Source organism: Nerophis lumbriciformis, linkage group LG13 (genome assembly GCF_033978685.3).
Source record: "Nerophis lumbriciformis linkage group LG13, RoL_Nlum_v2.1, whole genome shotgun sequence".
Classification (NCBI taxonomy): Eukaryota; Metazoa; Chordata; class Actinopteri; order Syngnathiformes; family Syngnathidae; genus Nerophis; species Nerophis lumbriciformis.
In genome coordinates this window covers 27,970,591-27,994,181 of record NC_084560.2, presented here as the reverse complement: position 1 = coordinate 27,994,181, position 23,591 = coordinate 27,970,591, and the positions used below count along the sequence as shown (strand labels likewise).

The following is a 23,591-nucleotide window of genomic DNA, read 5'->3' as shown; positions in this document are numbered from 1 at the left end:
CAACTGAATTTACCACAGGTGGACTCCAATTAGGCTTTAGAAACATCTCAAAGATGATCAGATAGAAATAGGATGCACCTGATCTCACATTTGAGCTTCACGGCAAAGGCTGTCAATAATTATATGTATGTGATTTCTTAGTTTTTTCATTTTAAATAAATCTTAAAAAATATATTTTTCACATTGTCATTATAGGGTATTACGGTATGTGTAGAATTTCGAGGACAAAAAGTATATTACATTTTGGAATAAGGCTGTAACATAATATAGAAAAAGTGAAGTGCTGTAAATACTTTCCGGATGCACTGAAGAATTAGTAATCTTACGAAATAAAAAAGCAGATTTTTAATACAGTTGATATTAATTTATAGATTTATTGATACAATTTGAACCAGCCACAGAAGCACAGCAATGTATTTAAAACTTGTTCCATTTCAGAACCTCCAAGACAATAAAATGTTTGCTAATTGGGACAAGTCCAAACCACATGGCCATCTCATTTTACATAAATACTCTTAGTCGTCTAAATGTATGTGCATTTATTTTGAACAGAACCCCGTTAAATATCCGTCAAATATAAATCTGTCTCACGCAATAGAGACAGCACATGTGAAGTATACGAGGTTAGGTAATTAAAGCAACAATATAAAAATCCAAAATGTATTTATTCTGTCTTTTGACAGCAAAGATTTTTCCAAATCAATTTGTGAACCATAAACATCTCTTTATGTGCACATTGCATTTATTCAGGAGGAGGGAAGTCCTAAATAAAACGGCTTGAATTATAAAGTTGGTAAAATGGTTGGCTAAAACTCCTGTGTGGACACGGTCATGTTGCAAAAAAAACAAATGCACGTGCAGCGTTGTTAACAGTCCCAATGCATCGATTATGTAAGTAGTTTCCAACCAAGGAAGGCGGCAGCGCCGACTGAAGTCATAAAGAAGTTAAGCACACCTAAACGGACAAAAGACCTAATGAAACACCCAAAGGACCGTCCCAATCCCCCACCTTTCAAGGTTTCAAGTATTCCCTCCAGACGCTTGCATCACTTCAAGTATTAACCATTGCGGACGTTCCAACCCCTCCCCGAACCTTCTAAATTCATCACCAGCTCTTAGGTTTACAAATAGGGTAAATATATAAGTGCACTCCAAATTATAACTATACAAATAGGATTGATGACAAGTATGTAGCGCTATAACAGTTAAAACAATTACCTTTTTCATTTTTATACACAAACATGACGTGTGTGTGTGTGTGTGTGTGTATGCATGTATGTGTGAGATCAAGGTGGCGTCACATTCCCCGCCCCCTGAGTGTAACGTTCAAGTCTGAACTTTTTTTTTTTTTTTGGGAAACGGACACAGCGACCTCGGTTTGGTTTCTTAAATATCTTTTTTGAGAACCAACCGCTATCGGATTAGAAATCAAATCGCAGTCACTCCTTCTTCACAGACCGTTGTGCTTGGGTTCATGACGGATCCTTTTATGTACAAGCTTCGGATCGATCATGTAACTTCCTCTTCCCCCGCTTGGTCATGTCGGACTCTAAACACAAAAAAGACGGATGTAAGAAGCCAATTATTTCATTTTGTAGATTTCCAGATCATCTCATCTATTGAGTCACTGCTTTGGAGTAGTCAGTGCACATCTCGTAATTTGGAATCCATTGAAAACAAGTCAACAAAGAGCAATTAATGTCTAAATAGTTGGCAACACCAGTGATGGTGTGAAGCATGGTGGTGGCCATAGTATGGGGCTGCATGAGAGCTGCTGTGGTTTATTTAGGGAAAAATTTAATTGAAAATTCTGTGACATTGTGAAGCAGAAACTGGACCACATGGCAGTTTTCCAGCATGATAGGCGCACAAACGCACCCTTCAACATGACAAGTGCCTTTCTGAGAAGGCTTAAGGTGAAGAAATTGTCAAGTCTGTCACCTCTCGACCTAAACTCAATTGAATAGGGGCGGGGTGAGGGAAGGAAAAAGTTGGATGAGCAAGGTGGAGAACATCCACCAGTGATGATGCAGAGGATTAACCTGTGCAGCAAGAGTATTAAGGCAGTGCTAGATAGCAATGGTAACTAAATATTCACAATTTGGACATGTTCTCTATGAGGCGTTGTCACTTACGTTTGACATTTGGCGGATCGTAAATTTAAACTGCTATACAAGCTGGAGCTTCACACTGACTACTCTTAAAGGGGAACTGCACTTTTTTGTAATTTGCCTATCGTTCACAATCATTATGAAAGAAATGACAGACGTTTTTTTTTTTTTTTTTTAAATACATTCTAACTAATAAATAAAAGTCTGCTTACAGGAGAGCCAATAGCCGATCTTCTATTCCGCCTACAAAACCTTTATTTTTATTTTTTTTAAAACATCCAAAAAGCACCAACAATACTCCATTTGCATTTCGTGACTTGAATATTACCCAAGTATTAGTGACATTGTTATTATAAGCGCTAAGGCAGACAACCAGAAACACTGTCTTAAGGTCAGAAAAACTGGGTCAGGTGGTTTTGTTGTCTTTTTTTCTAACAAGTCCAGCATTCTGGCTTGTTTGTCCGTGTTGATGGGCTCATCCCTCTAATTTTGTTTAATTTGTGCTAGCTTGCGGCGCTTATCACTAGCGAGTCGCGACTAGCGAGGCTCTGTCCGTGCATCCAGTGTGTAAGCTAGCCTCCACCCACAGAGACAAAGATTGTGGATGACTGACAAGAGGGTTCACTCTTCATTTACAAAACCCAAAACCAGTAAAGTTGGCACGGTGTCTAAATCGTTAATAAAAACAGAATACAATGATTTGCAAATCCTTTTCAACCTTTATTCAATTGAATAGACTGCAAAGATAAGATACCTAATGTTCGAACTGTTATTTTTTGCAAATATTAGCTTATTTGGAATTAAATGCCTGCAACATGTTTCAAAAAAGCTGGCACAAGTGGCAAAAAAGACTGAGAAAGTTGAGTAATGCTCATCAAACACTTATTTGGAATATCCAACAGGTCAACAGGCTAATTGGGAACAGGTGGGTGCCATGATTGGGTATAAAGGCAGCTTCCATGAAATGCTCAGTCATTCTCAAACAAGGATGGGGCGAGGGTCACCACTTTGTCATCAAATGCGTGAGCAAATTGTTGAACAGTTTAAGAACAACATTTCTCAACGACCTATTGCAAGGAATTTAGGGATTTCACCATCTACGACCTGTAATATCATCAAAAGGTTCAGAGAATCTGAACTGCATGTAAGCGGCAAGGCCGTGACCTTCGAATCCAACTTGCACTTACAGCCTTTGCATCTGTAAGTGCAAGTTAAAACTCTACTATGCAAAGCGAAAGCCATTTATCGACAACACCCAGAAACGCTGCCGGCTTCGCTGGGCCCGAGATCATCTAAGATCGACTGATGCAAAGTGTAAAAGTGTTCTGTGGTCTGACGATTCCACATTCCAAACTGTTTATGGAAACTGTGGACATCGTGTCCTCCAGGCCAAAGACGAAAAGAACCATCCGGACTGTTATAGGCGCAAAGTTGAAAAGCCAGCATCTGTGAATGTTATGGGGGTGTATTAGTGCCCAAGACATGGGTAACTTACACATCTGTGAAGGCGCCATTAATGCTGAAAGGTACATACAGGTTTTGGAGCAACATATGTTACCATCCAAGTAACGTCTTTTTCATGGACGCCCCTGCCTATTTCAGCAAGACAATGCCAAGCCACAATCTGCACGTGTTACATACAACAGCGTGGCTTCGTAGTAAAAGAGTGCGGGTACTAGACTGGCCTGCTCTAGTCCAGACCTGTCTCCCATTGAAAATGTGTGCACATTATGAAGCGTAAAATACCACAACGGACACCCTGGACTGTTGAACAACTTAAGTTGTACATCAAGCAAGAATGGAAAAAAATTCCACCTGAAAAGCTTCAAAGATTTGTCTCTCCAGTTCCCAAATGTTTACTGTGTGAGTGTTGTTAAAAAGAAAAGCCATGTAACACAGTGGTAAAAATGCCGCTGTGCCAACTCTTTTGCAATGTGTTGCTGCCATTAAATTTGAAATCAATGATTTGCAAAAAGAATTAAGTTCCTCAGTTCGAACGTTAAATTTCTTGTCTTTGCAGTCTTTTCAATTGAATATACGGTAAGTTGAAAAGGATTTGCAAATTATTGTATTCTGTTTTTATTTACGGTTTACACAACGCGCCAACTTCACTGGTTTTGAGTTTTGTAATTCTGCTATCAAATAAACGCTCTCAGCACAGTAATTTACTGATGCCAGCAAAGTTGGATTTGATTTTCATTAAATGCTTGATTGAGTATCAGCTCAGGCCTAAAAAAGTATAAGTAAGTATATGCAAGTTCCAACTTGTCTTTTGAATGACATTTTGACCCATCTTTAGTGTTGCTACAAACATGCTAAATTACAATGCGGTCCAAATAAAATAAATCTGTGTTTAGCACACCTTAGTGTCTTTCCCTGGATGATTGACAAATGACCGAAAAACTATGACTAATTCCACTCACCTCATATTTGGCGCCTATGCACACGGTGTTGCTGACGACGTCGCCTCAGGAACCTGCGATAATGCAGCTCCTGCATTTGTATAACTTGGGATCGTGGGTTCGGATGTGGCTCCGTACATTCCTCAGTCGAAAGAAGGTCTTACTACAAAGCTTCAAAGCACAGGAAGGGTAAGGCAAAGGACTAGGTGGTACAGAAAAATAAAACTTTGGGTGAAACACACCAGTAATGCGTGTTCAAAATTGTGGACTCTCGACAAGTGAATGTCAAATTACTTAACGGATTCTGTTGATTGTGCTGAACTGAACCTGATCGATCATGTCTCGCAGTGCAATACTTGACTGCAAACAGCAGAGGCGCTGTTGATTCATTCTCAACTAGTTTGCGGTGTTACGTCAACCACAGAACATCTGCTATGGGAAGTTGTGCTACATTCTCACACACCAAGGCAGCATTATTCTGTTCAATAACAATTCACTGGCATGGAAACAGAACATTCAAAGAAAGTCTCCCATCTGTACAACAAATGAAAATAAAATAATCAATGTATGCATTAATTTTTAATTGGACTATAATCAGTCATTGAAATGTAGTCAAATGGCAATTAGGCTACATGTTAGCATTCCTAATACATTTTTTAAAATAAGTGATTAATTAAAAAAGGGTGGCGAGGGATGCTGAGCTGTGGGTGCACCGTGTCCAAGCTTTGCGGTGATTAGAGGAGACGGTGGAAGTTAGCACTTACCGGACACGGCCAGTGCTTTCCCTGAACGTGCCTGAGGCGATGCATGATGAGAGCATCGCAGTCCCTGTAGGTAGCGGCACATTGCAGGCAGGCGTGTGCCGCTTTTGGGACTTTTGGGGCCTGGCTGCGTGGGCCCCTCAGCTGCTTTAGCCTTGCCCGATGAACGGAGGAGTCAATCACGACACAGCCCCTGTTGCTCACATTGTGGGCTTTAGGCTCTTTCTGGTGGGTTTGAAGACATGAGAGATTGTGAGCATAAAGTGAAAAACAACTTAAGAAGGTAGCTGCTCCCCTTCTAGCTATCTACCTTAGGTATGATGAGTGCAGCCTTTGCCCTCCTGGAACTGGCCAGAGGTACAGTGTTGTTTCTGGGGCTGGACCTCGGTCTCTGAACCCGGCTTTGGCTCACACGCCTCTCCTCCTCCTCCCTCTTCACCACTGCCAAGGTAGATGGAGGTCCTCTGGCTCTCAATGCCCTGGGGCTGGCTCCAAATTTCTCACCGACTTGTGACACGGAGCGCGTCAAACAGATATCTACACTCTCTTCCTCTTTCTTCATCCCCGCCATGGGAACTCCGGACGGCCGACAGAAGCTGAACAGGAAGCCAGAGTCCAGTAGTTTGATGGGGGGTTTGCTCTGGCGCTTGCCTAGGTCTGGAGATGAAGGTTCTGAGAAAGGTACGGCAACTGGAACTGGATCTGCTGGCTCCTCTTTGATGACTTTGTACAAAGGGTGGCTGTGGACAGCCGGTGGAGAAGAGTGCTCTGAGAACTGGAACCCACCAGGTTGATTATCCATGACTGTTGTCCTTGTGTCCACCTCCTTCCTTGGCCCCTTGCTGGGCCTACTTTGCACCTCCGCTTCTCTCGCGCTGCCCCGTCTGGGCTTCCGGCTGCTGTTGTAGCGTGGCGTATTAACTGGCTTGACAATGTCCTTATTCCTGGCCTTTCTCGTCTGAGGGGGTGTGGATCTACGAGGTGTGCCAACATGTTGATTGTTTGATACAAGAGAGAGACCTGAGATAGAGTATTCAGCTGGTTCTGATTTGATCCTGACTGTGGTTTTCACTGAAGTTTTGTTGGAATTGAGCCGCTGAGACTGCTGGACAGGAGAATGGACACCGCCACCGTGCCGCAAAGACCGCCTGAGTTCTCTCCCCCTGAAGCCAGGTTGGAACACATCTGGTAAGACACCTTGACTCCGCATTCTACGGTCGCTGGGAGGTATTTGTATATTCGGATTTTGCCTCTTTGTTATTATTTCCATAATGGGTGGACCACCAGACTTGGTCTTGCCCACCTTATTGAGGAGGAGACTGTTAACAGGGTTGCAGAGGGGAAGTGACAGTGTCACAGGTCCAAAAGGTAGCGCTGGTGGTGCACAGCGGGGTTTCCGCCGCTTGGTCAGCGAGTAGTTGTTGGCTTTAAGCTTCCTGAGTCGTTTCTTCTGCCTCCAACCAATCAGATCTTCCGGTCTGGGGAGGAGGGCGGTCCTCTGCAGGCCGAGTACATTCATCAGCTTGTACTTCTCCTGCGCTCTGGCATAATCCTCCTCATCCTCTCCCACCTCTTGCGCTTCCTGCTTCACTCTAACTGGGCTACAAACCGAACTGGACCTGGATCTAGAGGTGCATGACATCTGCGGAATGGAGTGAATCTTTTTGATTCGTTGAGAGCTTTCCGGCATTGACAGCAATCGTTGAACTTTCTGAGCAGCACCAGGACTTGAACGGAGAAGACGGGTGTTCGATGGCGATATGGGTGAGTAATTCTTTGACTGTGGCGTGGTAACCATACTTTTGGACGTAGCTGACTTCTTGGATGAGGGAGATTTAAAGTCCATAAGCTTCATTCTGTGTGAGGGACTCACGGGGAGACCATTATGACCTCTCAAATTTGGCGTTCTACGCAAATTGCTGCGAGGACTCCCTTCAACAGACTCGTCTGATGCATCCAGCGTTAGTTTAAAGCCATCGTTCTCCTCTAAATCCATAACCTTTTTTCTTTTGGCTTCCGTCTGCAGGCGATGGCGCAGATTGCAAACGGCGCCGTGGTTTATTGTTAAATTCTGGTTAGGATGAACGACGTGTTCGTGCTCCTTCATGAGAGCAGAGCAGGCGTCCACGGCAGGCCACATGCCTAGGTGGCGAGCCATGGTGATGACTTCAGGGAGGTCCTTCCAGGGAACACACAGAGTGGAGGAGTAGGAGAAATCCAGCAGTGACAAAAGGCTGTCCTCGCTGAAGCCTGAGTGGAGGGGACAGTAACTTTAGTGAAGATTGATCAGTGAGAAAGATAGCGAGACAAAGGCTTCAGTGTACATAGTGAAAGGAACTAAAAGATGGACAATACAAGCAAGGACATCGAACGACTTCCAACCTCTTCTCCTTTATGACCTCATACCTTGCAAACTTCCCCAAAAGTGAACATTAAAGCACATTAAAGCTTTTCTGGCAGATCTTGTGCACTGCAGCATAGTAGCATTTTACTACAAATGATACAATCAAGCCTGGTTTTTTGTCTGTGTCGCTGTTTAATGGCTGGATGAACGGACATACCAGTGGACATAAATTGCTCAAGCGCAGGACGCACGCACAAACATCTACCGCTTCAATAACTTCATGTTCTGCTGTTAAATACGTTTTTACAAAACAAGATAATATCAGACATTTCTTATAACATTAAATACAAAAGCTCAATTTTACCAGTCCACACAAAAACGTGTCAATGTCATTTATGTAAATGAGACGATGACCCCACGCCGTCAGTCCTTTGGGAAACACTGCAATTAATTTAATTACAGCAACCATCTTTATCACAATATGTCTTCTCAAGGGACGATTCTTTAGGAATTTCCCTTGAATATTCTTTATGGAGTAGTCAGTGTGTAGATTGTATAGTGGCATTTATCTAAACACACACCCATTATTGTTTAAAGAGCTGGCAACACAAGTGAGTAGCTTGATAATTGTTTCTTGACCACAGTTAATTATGCTGGTGATAGTGTCATCATCTAGGACTGCATGAGTGTTGGGCGAACTGTGGTTCATTGAGTGGAAAATTAGTTCCGACATGTACTGTGATAATATGAAGCAAAATCTGAGCCACATGGCAGTTGTCCTACATGATGCGAATCCAAGATGGCAGGTGCCTTGCTGTGGAAACTGAAAATGTAAGTGATGGAGAGACCAAGTATGAAACCTCCAGACCTGAACCCCATTGGGACATCTTCAAGCAGAAGGAAGGAAGGCAGAGGAGCGGAAGGTGTGTCTAACATCCACTAGTTCAAGCAGTGATGTCATCATGAGGGTGTGGAAGAAGACTCCAATAAGGCTGCAGCTATCGATTAATTCAGTAATACATTGATTAGTTTGTTCGATTAATAGGATTTAAAGTACATAACCTCAAAGCGTCTTTTAGGGAAACTAGTTCAAATAAAATAAAAATGTATTTGCCATAACCTTAATTTTTTCTTTAATAAATACACATCATCAACATTGAAACTGCATGAGTGCATTGATAAAAAATAATATAGAAATACCCCTAAGCCATGGGTTCTTTAAGCTTTTTGACATTGGGGCCCAACTTTTTGACTACAGAGGGGACTGGGGACTAATTAAATGTAAAGACGGAATTAGTAATCTGACTCTTGATTTTAATTAATCTTATTCAATAATCATATGTAACCTACTTTTAGTTTAGAAGCTTGTCAAATGATAATAAACCAGGTGTTAATCACAAAGATTATTATTCATTTAACATAAAAACGTAGGCTTAGGTTAAGATAATTAGTAGAATAAATCCTAACCAAATATACTGCGTCAAATAACTGATGAAAAATGAATCATGCTTTTCATAAATAAGTCAACTAAATTGATAATTAATATGCTTCTTAACTAAACTGTCAATAAAATTAAAGTGCAAAGGAAAATAAAGCTTCCCCGCTTTAGTCATAACGTTTGCGCTCCAGACTTCGGTTTGCTTGATCTTGTCATTACTGCCACAAGTGGTGTAAAAGTGTATTACAACAGATTACAACTGCGGCGGTCCTTGTACTCACCATAGTTTGTTTACATGTACAACTTTCTCCGACTTTGCCACAGCAAGACGTGTTTTGTGCCACTGTTTGTCTCATTTTGTCCACCAAACATTTTATGCTGTGCGTGAATGCACAAAGGTGAGTTTTTTTCGATGTTATTGACTTGTTGGAGTGCTAATCAAGCATATTTGGTCACTGCATGGCTGAAAGCTAATTGATTGCTAACATGTTATTTAGGCTAGCTGTATGTACATATTGCATCATTATGCCTCATTTGCAGGTATATTTGAGATCATTTAATTTCCTTTACTTATGTCCTCTGTCTATTTACATTACCCAGCTTGCAAAAATTGTAATAAATCCATTAGAAGAAAACAGCCTGCCGTTTCCTTTAACTTGCACACACACATCTATACCTTTGGCCATTCTAAGCCAGTAATTTCCAGGAGTGATCTCACTCTCTGAAAAGCCTCCGTTTTCCTAATGTTTTCCAATGTTGCAAAAATGTGTAGAATATTAAATGTCAACATTTCTGTAAACGAAGATTTGCGTCAGCCTGCGACAGACACATAGTAATTTTAATAGGCTAATATAGCCGATATAGACACTTACATCATGTGTTGCCTTCATTATGACACTTATGTAAGGCTTTTAATTTCTTGCGGCTTCAGGCATATTTTTTTTGTATTTTATGTCCAAAATGTCTTTTTGAACATTTTGGGTTGCCGACACCTGCCCAAAAATGGGCCTATGGTTAAGAAACGATGCTCTAAGCTGTTCGCCACCACACAAATCACGGCACCGAAACAGCACTGCTCTCATGTGCACTCTACTGCAGCGGTCTTGCACAAATTATGTCCGCATATGCAAAGTTCCAGGTACTCTATGTAGTCCAGATTTGATAAATTTTTATTAATTACAATCATTAAACGTATAAATTACAGCTTTCTTCTAATCTTTAATCTAATCTTGTTTTTTTTCCCAAGACGATACCGCTGTAATGGCTGATGGTGGCAGGAGCTCTGTGCTCTTCTGTCATCCTTTTGTGTTCCTGGTGATTCCATGTTGTTTTCATGTCTTTTTTTTAATGCCTTTTGGTTCCAGACCCTTTGGGACTGTGCTTTTTTGTGAACTTCTGGATCTGCCTCCTGGGAGCCTTTTGGCCGTGGAAACCAGCTGCTGGGTCTCTGCTACACCGGAGTCCATTTGGAGAGACTGGAGGAGAGGAGATGCGGATGAAGAGACAGGGCTGCGGAGCTGGCGCTGGGTGCCGGCACGGACGGGCTTCACGGTGTCTTGGCTGAATGAGCAGGTATCGGACGCCTCGGTCTCCTTGGACGCATCCTCGCTCATCCATGCGGACTGGACACTGGCCGAGAATTGGTGGGCGGCCGGCCGGCCGAGGGTGGAGTCGGCTTTCTTGATTGCTTTCCGGTCTCTGTTCATGCTCCCCCCACCCCAGCAGACGATGGCGTGGAACACCGCAGAGGCCACCACAGTGTATATGGTTGTTGAAATTATGTTTTTGTTTGGTTGCTTTTTTATGCATGGTACAATCGTGTGTGCGCAATATGTATTATTGGTTGATCATTTTTTGTTTTTTTACTTTTGCGGCTGTGTGTAGAAGTGGCACTGCTGGAGTGGCAGCTGGTTGCATCAGCTGTGCTCTTTTAATGTCCTTTGTATTCTTTGATGTTTCCCTCTTACACTCATGTTTATGTGTGCTATGAATATTAGGGTTTTTTCCCCCTTGGCCTCAGTCTGGACCCCATCTCCAGGGGCCCAGACTTAGACTCCCCAGCGTTTACCTGTTTCTCACCTTTTTTGTAAGGGCCACCGGAAGTTGGCAGACCCGTCAGCGATCTTGTTCTGTCTCCCTGTAATGTTTGTCTGCTCTTGAATTAGGGCTAGGCGATATATCGATATACGCGATATATCGCAGGTTTGTCTCTGTGCGATATAGAAAATGACTATATCGTGATATTCGAGTATACGTTCTCACGCAGTTGCTCTTAGCTGCGGACATTAGACTGCTGGCTCTTCCCACTCTTTCTTGTGTCTCCTACTCACAGACAGCGAGCGCACCTTCTTACATACGTCACATACTGTCACGTCATACGTCACATACGTATACTCCCTCGCGCAGCAGAGAGGTAGCAGCATGGCTAAAGTTAGATGTGTGCGGCTGACCTCCTAATTTTAACTACACAGTAGACACTCTGGGGGCCTTGTACACATGCATGGGGGGTTTGGGGTTCGGCGCACCCCTCATTGCCTCGTCGGCCGGCGGGGACTGCGGTCTGGTGGCCTGCCAGGCTTTTATTCATTTATTATTGTTATATATATATTTTTTATTTTTAATGTATTTATTATTTTTATTATTTAATTATTTTTATTTTATTTTATTTTTTTTAATTTAATTTTTTATTTTATTTTATTTTTTTTAATTTTTTAATCTTATTATTTATTTGTGTGTGGCGTCGCGCGGGTCTCACTTCCTGTTGGGTGGGGTCCGTGCCCGTGTGGCCCGACCTTGCGCTGTGGGGTCTCTGTTGGTGACTTGGTGTGGTGGCGGCGCAGCCCCCGTGTCTGGTCTGGATGCTGTGTCTCGGTTGTTTGGGCGGTGGTGTGTTTGTGCGGGTTTGGGTTGGGGTGGGGGGCCTTTTTGTTGGGGGGGTTGTTGGTGTCTCTTGTTTGCGTGTTGGCGTTCGGGCTGACTGGCGGGCTGGCGCCGGCTGGTCTCCGTGGTCCTGGTGGCGTGTGGTTGCTGGTCGCAATTTTTTTTTTGATCGCTTTGATTTGATTGGCTGGTGCTGGCTGTCTGGGGTTATTGCGGCTGCTGTTTGTTTGTGGTGTGGGCGCCCGTGGCTGCTGGGTCTGGTGCAGTGGTGTGGCTGATGTTGTGACTGGTGGCAGCGCGCGCGCGTGATGGCTGTCGGGGCTGACGAACTGTGTATATGTATGTATGTGTGTGTGTATGTATGTATGTTTATATATGTGTATGTGTACATATGTGTATGTATATGTATATATGTGTATGTGTGGGTATGTATACATGTATGTGTGTATGTGTATGTATATATGTATGTATATTTCTGGGGGTACGCTCTGGGCCTGCCTGTCAGACGGGGGTCGACGCCTCAGGCTACTGCATCCGAACTGCGTGTCTGGAGCTCCTGGGTCCCGCTGTCCATCCCTTCCGGGTGCCCGTCTTGGTTGGGGCCTGTTGGGCCTAGTCCCTGCGTCTATTGTGGTAGCTTGGTGCTGCAAGGTATTCCGAGGTGCTGCGAGTCGGCCAGTTGCTGGGGTAGTGACCTTGTTTGTCAGCATGTCTGTGATCTTCTTTTAATTCTTTTTTTTTTTAAATTAATTAATTAATTTATTTATTTATTTTTTAATATATTTTATTAATATTATTTTTTAATTTTTCCCCTCCCTCAGGGGGGGGGCTCGGCGGGGCGGTTGCTGGTTGTTCCATCTCCATCGTTGGGGTCCCTGCGGGTGGGGTGGGTGGTTCCCGTGGCCCTGTGCCTGGGTGGTCCTGCGGCGGCCGGTTTGGGTGGGGTGGCCGGGGGTGGGGGCCCGGTTGCCGGTGGGGCGGGGGCGGTCTTCCCGTCCGGTTGCGGGGAGTCTCTGGGTCCCTCGGGCGGGGCGTCTCGCCTTTCTGCCCGAGTGGGGTGTGGTCTCTCGCTGGCTTGGGGTCTGGCTGTCCCCTGCTTTTCTCGTGCCCTGTCCTCCGCCGGGTGCGTCTGTCTGCGGCCTGCTGCTGGCCCTTGTGGGCGGTACGGTGGGTCGGGCTCTGGGGTTCCTGTCGCTGGCCGGCTTGGCTGCGTGGGGGCGGTGGTCCCTGGTTCCCTGGGCACCACGCCTCCTGTTTGTGGGTTGGGCTCTCGGGGGTGATGGGGCCGTGCTCTGGCTCCCACGCACTCTGGGATTCGAATGTATTGTACATGCAAATTCACATACGTACATAGGTACCTACGCTCCCACATACATACACAAATACAGTACATATTTACCTACCTAATGTTCGTACATCCACACGCACATTCAATATACAAACATACACATACACATACTGTACATATACATTCACTGTACAAACACATATACACATTCTGTACATATACATTCATTGTACAAACACATATACACATTCTGTACATATACAAGTACATATGCATACTTACACTCATGCACATAATCACGTTTCATCAAACATATATTAACGTTGTTGCCCTAGGGTAAACTGGGTGTAACACATGGCACACTGACAAAGCTTAACCTATTGTGACTATAACAATCTACAAGGTTAATGTAGGTTGCTTCTCTTTCTCCCCCTCCATTTTTCTGCATTCTTTCGTATCTCAAGTTATCATTACGTATATGTATTGTTGCATTTAAACAACTGTATTGTTGATAATAAAGGTAAATTATTGGTATTGTTCATTATCAATAGCGCTATTTCTATTGGTATTTGTATTGATCCATTTGTAGTGTAATAATGCTCATTGTCATTTCTGTATTATTTTTTATTTTTCGCTAACTGCTTATTTGCTATTACTTTTACCATCATATTTGTACATGTCATATTTGCTGACGTTGCTCTATTGTTGTTGTTGTTGTTGTTTGCTGTTGTTGTTTTTGTCTCTCTGTCTAATCCCCCTCTTGTCCCCACAATTTCCCCCTCTGTCTTCTTTTTTTTTCTCTTTCTATCCCCTCCTGCTCCGGCCCGGCTGCACTAAATGATAATATAAATACATTTAATAAAGTCAAATACAAATAAGGCAACAAGAGAAGTATCCTACACTTCTCTTTTGTAAAGTAAATCTGAACAGCCGACATGGGCATCTACATCAACTATATGATTTGCCTGAGAAGCTGGACAGGACACAAAAAAAAATAAAAAATAAAAAAATAAAAATAAAAAAATAAAAAAATAAATAAAGTTAGATGTGGTGCGAGTGGTAATTGAGAGAGAAAGAAGGCGTGAATCTGGTAACAAATGAAGGAAGAATTAATTCCCAAGAAAAACAGCACGGGGTCCATCGTCTGGAGGTGGTTTGGCTTAAGTGGGAATATGTCGAACAGACAACCGTAATTTGTCAAGTGTGGCGAAAAAGCATTGCTACAAAAAGTAGCATCACTGCTAATATGTAGCATCATTTGAAAAGTCACCTGCTAGAGAATGTAGAGTGCTTATTCCGCATGTCAACATCTCCGTTCAGTGCCACACCATCAAAATGCAGAGGCAAACATTTCCAGATCAACACCGTATGAAAAAAATAGTCAACAACAAAAGAGATAACATCCGCAGGAACCTACCACATAGCGAAGGACGTACACAATTTGATTTTCTATTAAGCAGCTAATTTTTTATTTGACACTTATTGAAATATCTTGTGTGACATCATGTACAAAAGTGCACTTTATTTGTTTTAAACTATTGTAGTGGCGTTCTGTACAAAAAGTGCACTTTAATTTAGTGTTGTTTTGATTTGTCATCTTAGAGACATCATGCACAAAAGTGCACTAATAGTTTGTTTTAAAATGACTGACAATTTTGCACTTTCTGTTTTGGAAATGACATGAATGTTTGTGCCACTGCTTAATAACTGTTAAATAAATACAGTGTAGGTCAATTGACTTAGTTGCGATTTCCCTCTCTGCATGAAAGTTTAAAATGAGCATATATTAATGCAGTATGAAGAAGAATATTTTAATGTAGACACAGAATCATCATACTGCTGTGATTATATGTATCAAGTGTTCATTCAAGGCTAAGCCAAAATATCGAGATATATATTGTGTATCGCGATATGGCCTAAAAATATTGAGGTATTAAAAAAAGGCCATATCGCCCAGCCCTATCTTGAATGGGATTGTGCTGGAAATCTTAATTTCCCCTCGGGGATTAATAAAGTACTTCTGATTCTGATAATCAATTTAAGCGTTAAGATTTAGTTGGTTCATTGTTGAAGCCATAGAGTCGTGCAACAACCTGATAACTAATAGTTGTGCTTAAAATCTTCAAACTAAGGACACAATTTGGAAATGTTGTGCAACAGCCATTTACCAAATAATGGCTGTGTGATGACTCACTTAAAGTGGATGGTAAATCTACACTGCTATAAAAGCTGTACACGGACTACCCTGAAGTATAGCAAAGACACTGTATGTCCCTATACATAATTGTAAATAAAAACAGTGACGATTTGTTATGTCTTACCAGTGAGATCTAGGTCTCCTTTCATGCTCGAGTCCATCCCTGCAAAGACTTCCTGGAAGTGATCGCTGACGGCTGCCAGGACAGCTTTGTGTGCGGCATAGGATTGCCCGCTAGTGCGCAGAGTGATGTCACAGAACATCCCCGCCTCCCGCTGACTCTTCAGCTTGCTGAGCATGTCAGAGCAGTGTGTCGCCATCGTCTTTGTGACGCATCCTCTGCTACCTAGCTCCTATGATTTTCAAGAAGAGGCAGGTGATCATATTAAAAACACTACATTATGGGAATGAAGTGTGAAAACGCAACTGTTGCAGACATCAAAGCGGAAGAGAGGATGAGCGCGAGCATGTGTGAAATCAAAATGTGTGAGAAGGGAGAAAAAGATCAATCAAATCAAACACAGCAACCAGGCCTCACCTCTGTCTTCTTTCTCTGCTGGCTCCTACACTCAGGACAGCCCAGGACAAAGTCTCTGATGTGAAAGTACATTCCTGCAAAGACAACGATAGTGATAACATTTATACAAAGAGGCAGAAGCAAATACAATGTGTATTTTTTTCTGCAGACTCAAACAGAACATATAACCTACTCAGTGGCTTAGCGGTTAGAGTGTCCGCCCTGAGATCGGTAGGTTGTGAGTTCAAACCCCGGCCGAGTCATACCAAAGACTATAAAAATGGGACCTATTACCTCTCTGCTTGGCACTCAGCATCAAGGGTTGGATTTGGGGGTTAAATCACCAAAAATGATTCCCGGGCGCAGCCACTGCTGCTGCCCACTGCCCCCCTCACCTCCCAGGGGGTGAACAAGGGGATGGGTCAAACGCAGAGGACAAATTTCACCACACTACACCACACCTTGTGTGTGTGTGTGACAATCATTGTTACTTTAACTTAACTTTAATATTTATTGGAATTACCCGAACAGATCAGAGTTGACTTGAGTTTCTTGCCCAAGAAATGTAAACCATGATTGGCACAGAGAGTGGAGGTTCACTAGTCTGCCCAGGAAATGTAAGATATACTATAGGTGGGCACAATCTCTGCTGCCAGCCTGGAAAGTATACTTCCATGGCTAAGAAAGGTGACCCATGGGGGGTACAGCAACAGATCGAATGAAGTGTCTGGCAAATAGCAATGTTTCTTAAATCGCTGTAGGGGCATTTAAAGTGGAGGCATGTCAGATATCTGGAGGTTGCAGTCTCTGACTTTCCTTGGTAAGATAGAGTTAGACTTAGACTTCCTTTTATTGTCATTCAAATTTGAACTCTACAGTACAGATAAGAACACAATTTTGTTGCATTAGCTCGTTGTAGTGCAGGATAAAAGAGCAGCCTTTTAGTTAGATAGTTAGCTTGTTAGCTCGCTCTCTAACAACAGAGGGACAATGGTGTGACAAAAATAGTTATAGTATAATTTTAGCCAAAATCCCACTTAAAATTTGTCATCATATCTGTGTGCATTTTTCTAAACACATCATCAAAAAATGTTGTTTTTTTGTTGAAGCTTGATAAATGTTGTTTTGTTTGTTTTTACTGCTGCAATTTTGACTGTTCCGTGTTTACATACAAATGTATTCTTTATTTTTATCAGCACTTTGCCTGTCCTTGCTTTAAAACGTACAACAGTTTCATATAGTTATTTTTGTAACAGCTTAATAAAAAGCACAAGTACAGTATAAATAGAGATTTCTAAACAAAGTTGTCATCTTTACAGTCAGCACAAGCCTAAAAATATCTCAATTCAATGGCAAAATCAGGAGCCACTGAATAGGTGTACATGCCCTAACCCGATTAGTATAACTAATCGTTGACTATCAAATTAGTCGGTAGTTGCAGCTCTAGTTGCAATCTAGCCTACAGACATTGATTAGGAAAGGCAACGCGATACAAGGGCGGTCAGAATATTTTGTGAAATGCCCTCAGAAGAACCAACCTTGAGTTCTGTGGGCTGGAGGTCTACCTTCAAGCGCAGGTAAGATAGATATCCCCTTAGAACAGGGATTCCTAACCTTTTTGCCCTGTGGGCAACTTTTCCACTACTGAGGGGCCAAAGGCCCACTCAAATATTTACATTGAATTAGTAATCTTATTTTTGAATTTAATCATATTAAATAATTATATCTAAACTAGTTAGTTTAACATGATACACCTAGTCAAATGGTATGAAACCATGTTCCTTGAAACCAAAATAAAAGACTATGATAAAAACTACTGAAAAATAAATGTACATACAATTACGCAGTCAATGCAGTCACAGACGTGCTCGCCTGTGGATATTGTTGGACAGCAAAGCTTGAGACCTTCCGCTGTGTTTATATTATCACGTCATTAGGCGCGATTTCTCGAAATCTTGTAAAATTCTGCGCTATTTTGCTGCACAGCAGAGCCACAACAGAACGGCGGTGGGGATTGCGGACAGCAGATGGCCGTGCCATTCTGTGGCGGCTATATTTTGCTGCTGTTCCACATCCTGTTGAAATCAGGGGTTAGAAGACCCAAGCTGGAGGTGCCAGTGTAACTAACGAATGTCCGCTAATGTGGCTGTGTGTAAATCTTACTCACTGACGCCTTAAGATTTGCCCTGAACGAGCCAACAGCTACCCTAGCGCTCTCGAGTCTCATGCTGTGTTCCATTTACATCGGAAGTGGGAAGCCATAGCTGGGAATGACGTCACACCAAAGTGGAGACCGTTCCCGTTACGATGTCGGAAATTAAGATGGCCACATCCAGGAAAGCAATTTTTGCACTGGCCTTGTCTGAATACAAACAACTTATGTGAAAATATGCACTCTTTCTGCAACTTTCAAACACGGTGCTGAAGAGGAAACGCTGTGACGCTTTTGCTATACCACATGAAATAAATGCATACAACACATTATATATGGCTGATTTACTGCAACGAAAACTAATCAGAAATGCAAATAACTGATGTTATATAAGTGGGTATCATTGTTTACATCCAGAGCAGCCATCTTTGAGAATCCTCCGACTTTCCGAGTCATAAATCCGACCTCTACGGGCGTCCCAGTTGAAATTCTGACCAGTAAATTCTGACTCCCCAATACAAATTGAATGCAGAATATATCTCTGGGTCCAGGTTTGATCCGTAAGACAATGTAAAGTGGGCGGATCCAGGCGGGTTACACCAGCTTGTGCGGCTGTGAGATAGATGCGTAAACCAGTGTTTTTAAATCTTTTCTGGGCCAAGGCACATTTTATTTAATTGAAAAAATCTCGAGGCCTACCACCAGCAGAAAACATTACAAAATGAAACTCAGCAGCCGATATTGACGATAAAAAGTTGTTCTCGCAATTGTTGGATAAGAATTCAAACCATAGCCAACCATGCATCACTATAGCTCTTGTCTCAAAGTAGGTGTACTGTCACGACCTGTCACATCACGCGTGACTTATTTTGAGTTTTTTGCTGTTTTCCTGTGTGTAGTGTTTTAGTTCTTGTCTTGCGCTCCTATTTTGTTGTTGTCATGTCATGTACGGATGTACTTTGTGGACGCCTTCTGCTTCTCCACACGCTGTAAGTCTTTGCTGTCGTCCAGCATTTCTGTTTTAGTTTACTTTGCAGCCAGTTCAGTTTTCCCTTCGTTTTGCCATCCCTAAGCTTCAATGCCTTTCCTTAGTGGCACTTGCCTTTTGTTTATTTTTGGTTTAAGCATTAGATACCTTTTTACCTGCACACTGCCTCCCGCTGTCGTCTGCATATTGTGATCACGACAAACCATGTTCCTGAGATCTACAAAGCAATTCGCTACCTGCTGCCACCTACTGATATGGAAGACTATTACACGGTTACTCTGCCGATCTCGAGACAGCACAGACACTCAACAACGGCACAATTGCGGATTATAATTAACAGTTTGCAAAAACTATTTTTAACACAATTAGGTGAAATTACTTAATCTCCCAAGGCACACTAGACAATATCTCACGGTACACTAGTGTGCCGCGGCACAGTGGTTGAAAAACACTGGTGTAAACCCTCGATACACCGACACTTTAAGAGCTGCGCTGGACAGTGGGTAAGACAGCTCGGGATTTTAAGCTCAGTGGCTAGCGCTTCTTGACTTTACTCTCAAACAGTTGGGATGTGTGGTCTTTCAATCACTCCTACACTCTCCCACGACATTGAAGATATCCACTTAAATAGTTTGTGTAAAAAAAAAACACAGTTAGACATGAAATATCATCTTACCGTCCCACCAGTAGTTCTCAGCCACGCATTTGTAGGTCTCCTCCAGGGAGAGGTGACGCTGCCTATGTCGTCGCCGGTGGAAGGCGGCGATGGCTTCAAGTCTCCGGTTCTCATCCAAAACCTCCCGGTAGTTTATGTAGCCTCTTTCTAGCTTCTTTCGGTAGAGTAGCCCGTCGATCCACTCGAAGTTTGCAGCGGTTTCAGGGTTGGGGGGACAGGTCGTCGCCTTTACGGCCATAGTGAGTGTCTTTTGTACCCTGATAGAAGGAAACTTTGCCCTGTGTGATAGGCAAGCTGCTAACTATCCCCCCGAAACTCGCCCAAACACCATAAAATTTTAAAATTGGTTGTCTGAGCAGTGAAAATGAATTATAAAATGTCTTAAAAAGGTTAGTGGCGAAAGTGCCAATCAGTATTACACTGCAGGCTCCTGATTTGTAGCCTGTCTGTCATAGAGGGCATCACTTCTTCTCACAACATTCTCGTCCAAAACATCAAATATTCATATGGCTTTAGTTTGTGTTGTTTTTTTGTGGCTTTTTAACTGCATTAAGCGACATCGACGGACATGTTCAGCACCGAGTGGAGATACTAAATGGAAGCAGCCAGGATAGGAATCGCGCCAAGTGATGTAAAAAGTCCGCCGTGGACGTTAGCAAGCTCCCCCCGGCAGCCTCGTCCTCCGGTAGTCGGGAGTGGCCCTGGGAGCTGGATGACTGCGGGCGGCTTCGTTAACTTGAGATTTCTTTCGGTCAACTCGAGTCGGAAGCAACATGATGACGCAGCTATCAGCTCACCATCGCCGCCTCCAACGACCTAAAAGCGAGGTTGCCTTCGCTATCGGTGCGATAAAAAAAAATTAAAAAAAAAAAGGTTGCAAAATAGCCACCCGGCCTCCCCTGAAAGCGTGCCAACAAGCCCCGGGTTAACACAGAGAAGAGTTCATACCGACGTGGTGACAACAAAGTCCACCTTGGAGGTCAAAGAATCCACATTTTAAACTCGTAACCCTTCTGTTTGTTGCTAATCAGCCTAAACGAGCGCAACTCCTCCCCGCCTTCCCATCACGGTGCACACAAGGCGTTAAAGAGCCCGAGTTTGCTCGACTGTGATTGGCTGTCGCGTCCATCAATCTGTTTAGCTTCCGTTTCCCCAGAGAATCAAGTTAGGTTGCCCAACATAATACTAGTGGATGGGTGACATGCAAAGTTATACAAATAGTGACGTTATTCACAGGAGCAATGTTTAGTTTTTTGTTTAGTTTTTTACTTTTAATTGCTTGTTTTTTATGCGTTTAATGTGTCTAAAAAATGTTAGCAATACCTCTCTGGACTCTAAAATGTTTTTGTTGGAAAACATATCTCAAGCTATTATTTTATCATTGTAAATACACTGGGCAACTAAATATAATCTTAGAGAAAAATGTAATTAAAACATTTGTACGCACGTACAACACTTAAGACCTTCAGTATATCAGTTTGTGGAATTAATTTATGGAATGGATAAAGCAAATAAATCAAACAATGTACTAATATGATCCACTTCAAGAAACTCATCAAAATTAAAGTGTTTACAAAGTACAAAGAATAAGAACCATGATAAACATTCTGAATTTATCTCATCCATCCATTCATTTTCAAGATAATCTTACTCATCTCACCATATGAAATATAACTTACTTCAACAATTATTTAATTATATTGTTATTACTTATAGAGTATATTGTGAATAAATTGAAAACAGGAAGTGAACACAAGTTTTAGCAACTGCTAAGTAAAGGAAAAGGGGTAGGATTAAATAAGCTCTGCTTCTTCCTACTCCTCTTCGAACATGTTGAATAGAGAAACTGGAAATTGTGATGTAGCATGTTGAATGCATGCATGTTCCAAATAAACTCAAACTCAACTATCACTAATGTAATTGGCACGCCTTATGATAGCGATGTTAAAAAGTCAGGACATGGGACTATTTGCACCTAAAGTTTTATCGCCACTAAAACTGAACTCACTCTGCAAGGAAGAATAAGGCTGCACAAAAAAATATATAGCCTATGTATGTTTACGTGGAACAACTCTTATTTAGAGAATGCTCAAATATATTACATGAATACCGATAAGTATTTGCACACACACAAGTGAGACGTACATACTGTACATTGGGCTGAGGTTTTTTTTCTTTTAGTATATTTACCTGCTTAGCATAAAGTCCCAGCAGGCACAAGACATTATACAATGTTGATTACACATGCATGTCCTTGAAAACTGACTTCAAAACAACTTTACAAAATAGTTGCATTTGTAAAATGAGATAACATTAATGTATAAAGTTGGATCCATTGTTGGTTGAGAAATTACCAGATTTCAATGGTCAAATGAAGAAACGTCATCGGAAAGCATGTTTCAACATTGTATTTGTATTGTAGAATATTGGTTTGTAAATGACCCAAAAATCAATGATCAAATCAACGACATTGATTAAACTTAGTCAAAAAACATGTTGTTCAAACGTTAAATTTGAGTTGCTCAACGTCAGGAGTCAGGACCTAATTCAACAAGTTCTTAACGTTGTTTCAATGTCTTGTGACTAGTGGGTTAGCATATCTTGACCTACATTAAACTTTTTCTATTTAATAAAAAGAGAAAACTAATACATTTGCGCCCTATTTCTTTTTGTTACTTTGTGGTGAAAAGGTGGCACCACATAGATTCAGCGAACTTAGGACAGGACGAGGATCGACTTTATCCCACAATGGGGAAATTGTGTGTTTGCAGTGCAGATTTAAAAAGGCCACAAAAAAAATGATGTGAAAAACACACGAAAACAAGAGGGGAATATTAAAGCACACAAACATTAAAGAAAATAAAATACATTAAAAGACCACAGAGTTGATTCGAACAGCTGCCACTTCAGCAACACCATGTTTACACGCTACAAAAGTAAAATGCAAAGAAAACCAAAAATAACCAAGAAATAATACATAACAATACATATTTTTACGATTGTACCATGCATAGACAAACAAAACAAAAACACCATCCCTACATGCCCCGCGTTGGGCCTCTGCGGTGCTCCACGCGCCCTCGTCTGTTGAGGTGGGGACAGGAACAGACCCAACAAAGGACCAGGAGCAGACACCGTCATAGGTTGCCCACCAGCCAAAGTCCAAGCCGCGCGGATGTGCGAGAATCCGTCCAGGGAGACAAAAGTTTCATCCAGTCAGGACTCTGCAAAGTTCAAACATACTGCTGTAAAGAGAGCAAACTTCCCCCATAACAACTGATGGCAAACACATCCGCCCTCTCTCCCGACACCAGCTCCGCATACCACTTTTCTTCTCTGCATCTCCACTGGAACCTGTGTTCTCTCCATGCGGACCCCGGTGTGGAAGAGAGCCAGCAGCTGGTCTACGGTGCAAACCACCAAGCCCTGGCCAAAAGGGTCCTCTGAGGCAGATCCAAAAGTCCATTAAAAAAGCACCAAAAGGAGGCACAGAAGTCACGAAAGTGCCATTCCTTTTTGCGCAGTCCTGAAAGGGCCCGAACCAAAATGCAAAAACACATCAAAACAAAAGGGAACCATCAAATAAAACAGAGAACACAGGGGCCACAGAGCTCATTCAGCCAGCTGACAGCACAAGGGCTTGTGTTTAAGATATGTGTTGTCACTTTGTAACTAATCTTCTCTGTGGACAATATATGATAACAACTCAGAAAACCTTGTATAATGTACATTATGATAATCTGTAACAGTCAACACACCATTAAATTCCTGCCTGTTGGAGATAAATATTAAATCTGGCACTATTACTCAGTACTCTAAAAAGAAATACACAAAATG

The 23,591-nt window shown here is 42.3% G+C and overlaps 1 protein-coding gene across 1 annotated transcript; it reads right to left on the bottom strand.

The window, feature by feature from the left end:
* Positions 1–354: 354 nt before the first annotated feature.
* LOC133613674 (uncharacterized) lies at positions 355–20,848 on the bottom strand. Its single transcript, XM_061971385.2, has 7 exons — positions 19,755–20,848; positions 15,960–16,033; positions 15,546–15,774; positions 5,585–7,524; positions 5,278–5,499; positions 4,535–4,684; positions 355–1,549 (listed from the first exon to the last, which is right to left on the bottom strand). Exons 1-6 carry the CDS (start codon positions 19,990–19,992, stop codon positions 4,580–4,582), a joined length of 2,808 nt encoding a protein of 935 aa, XP_061827369.2. The 5' UTR covers positions 19,993–20,848; the 3' UTR covers positions 355–1,549; positions 4,535–4,579.
* Positions 20,849–23,591: the final 2,743 nt, after the last annotated feature.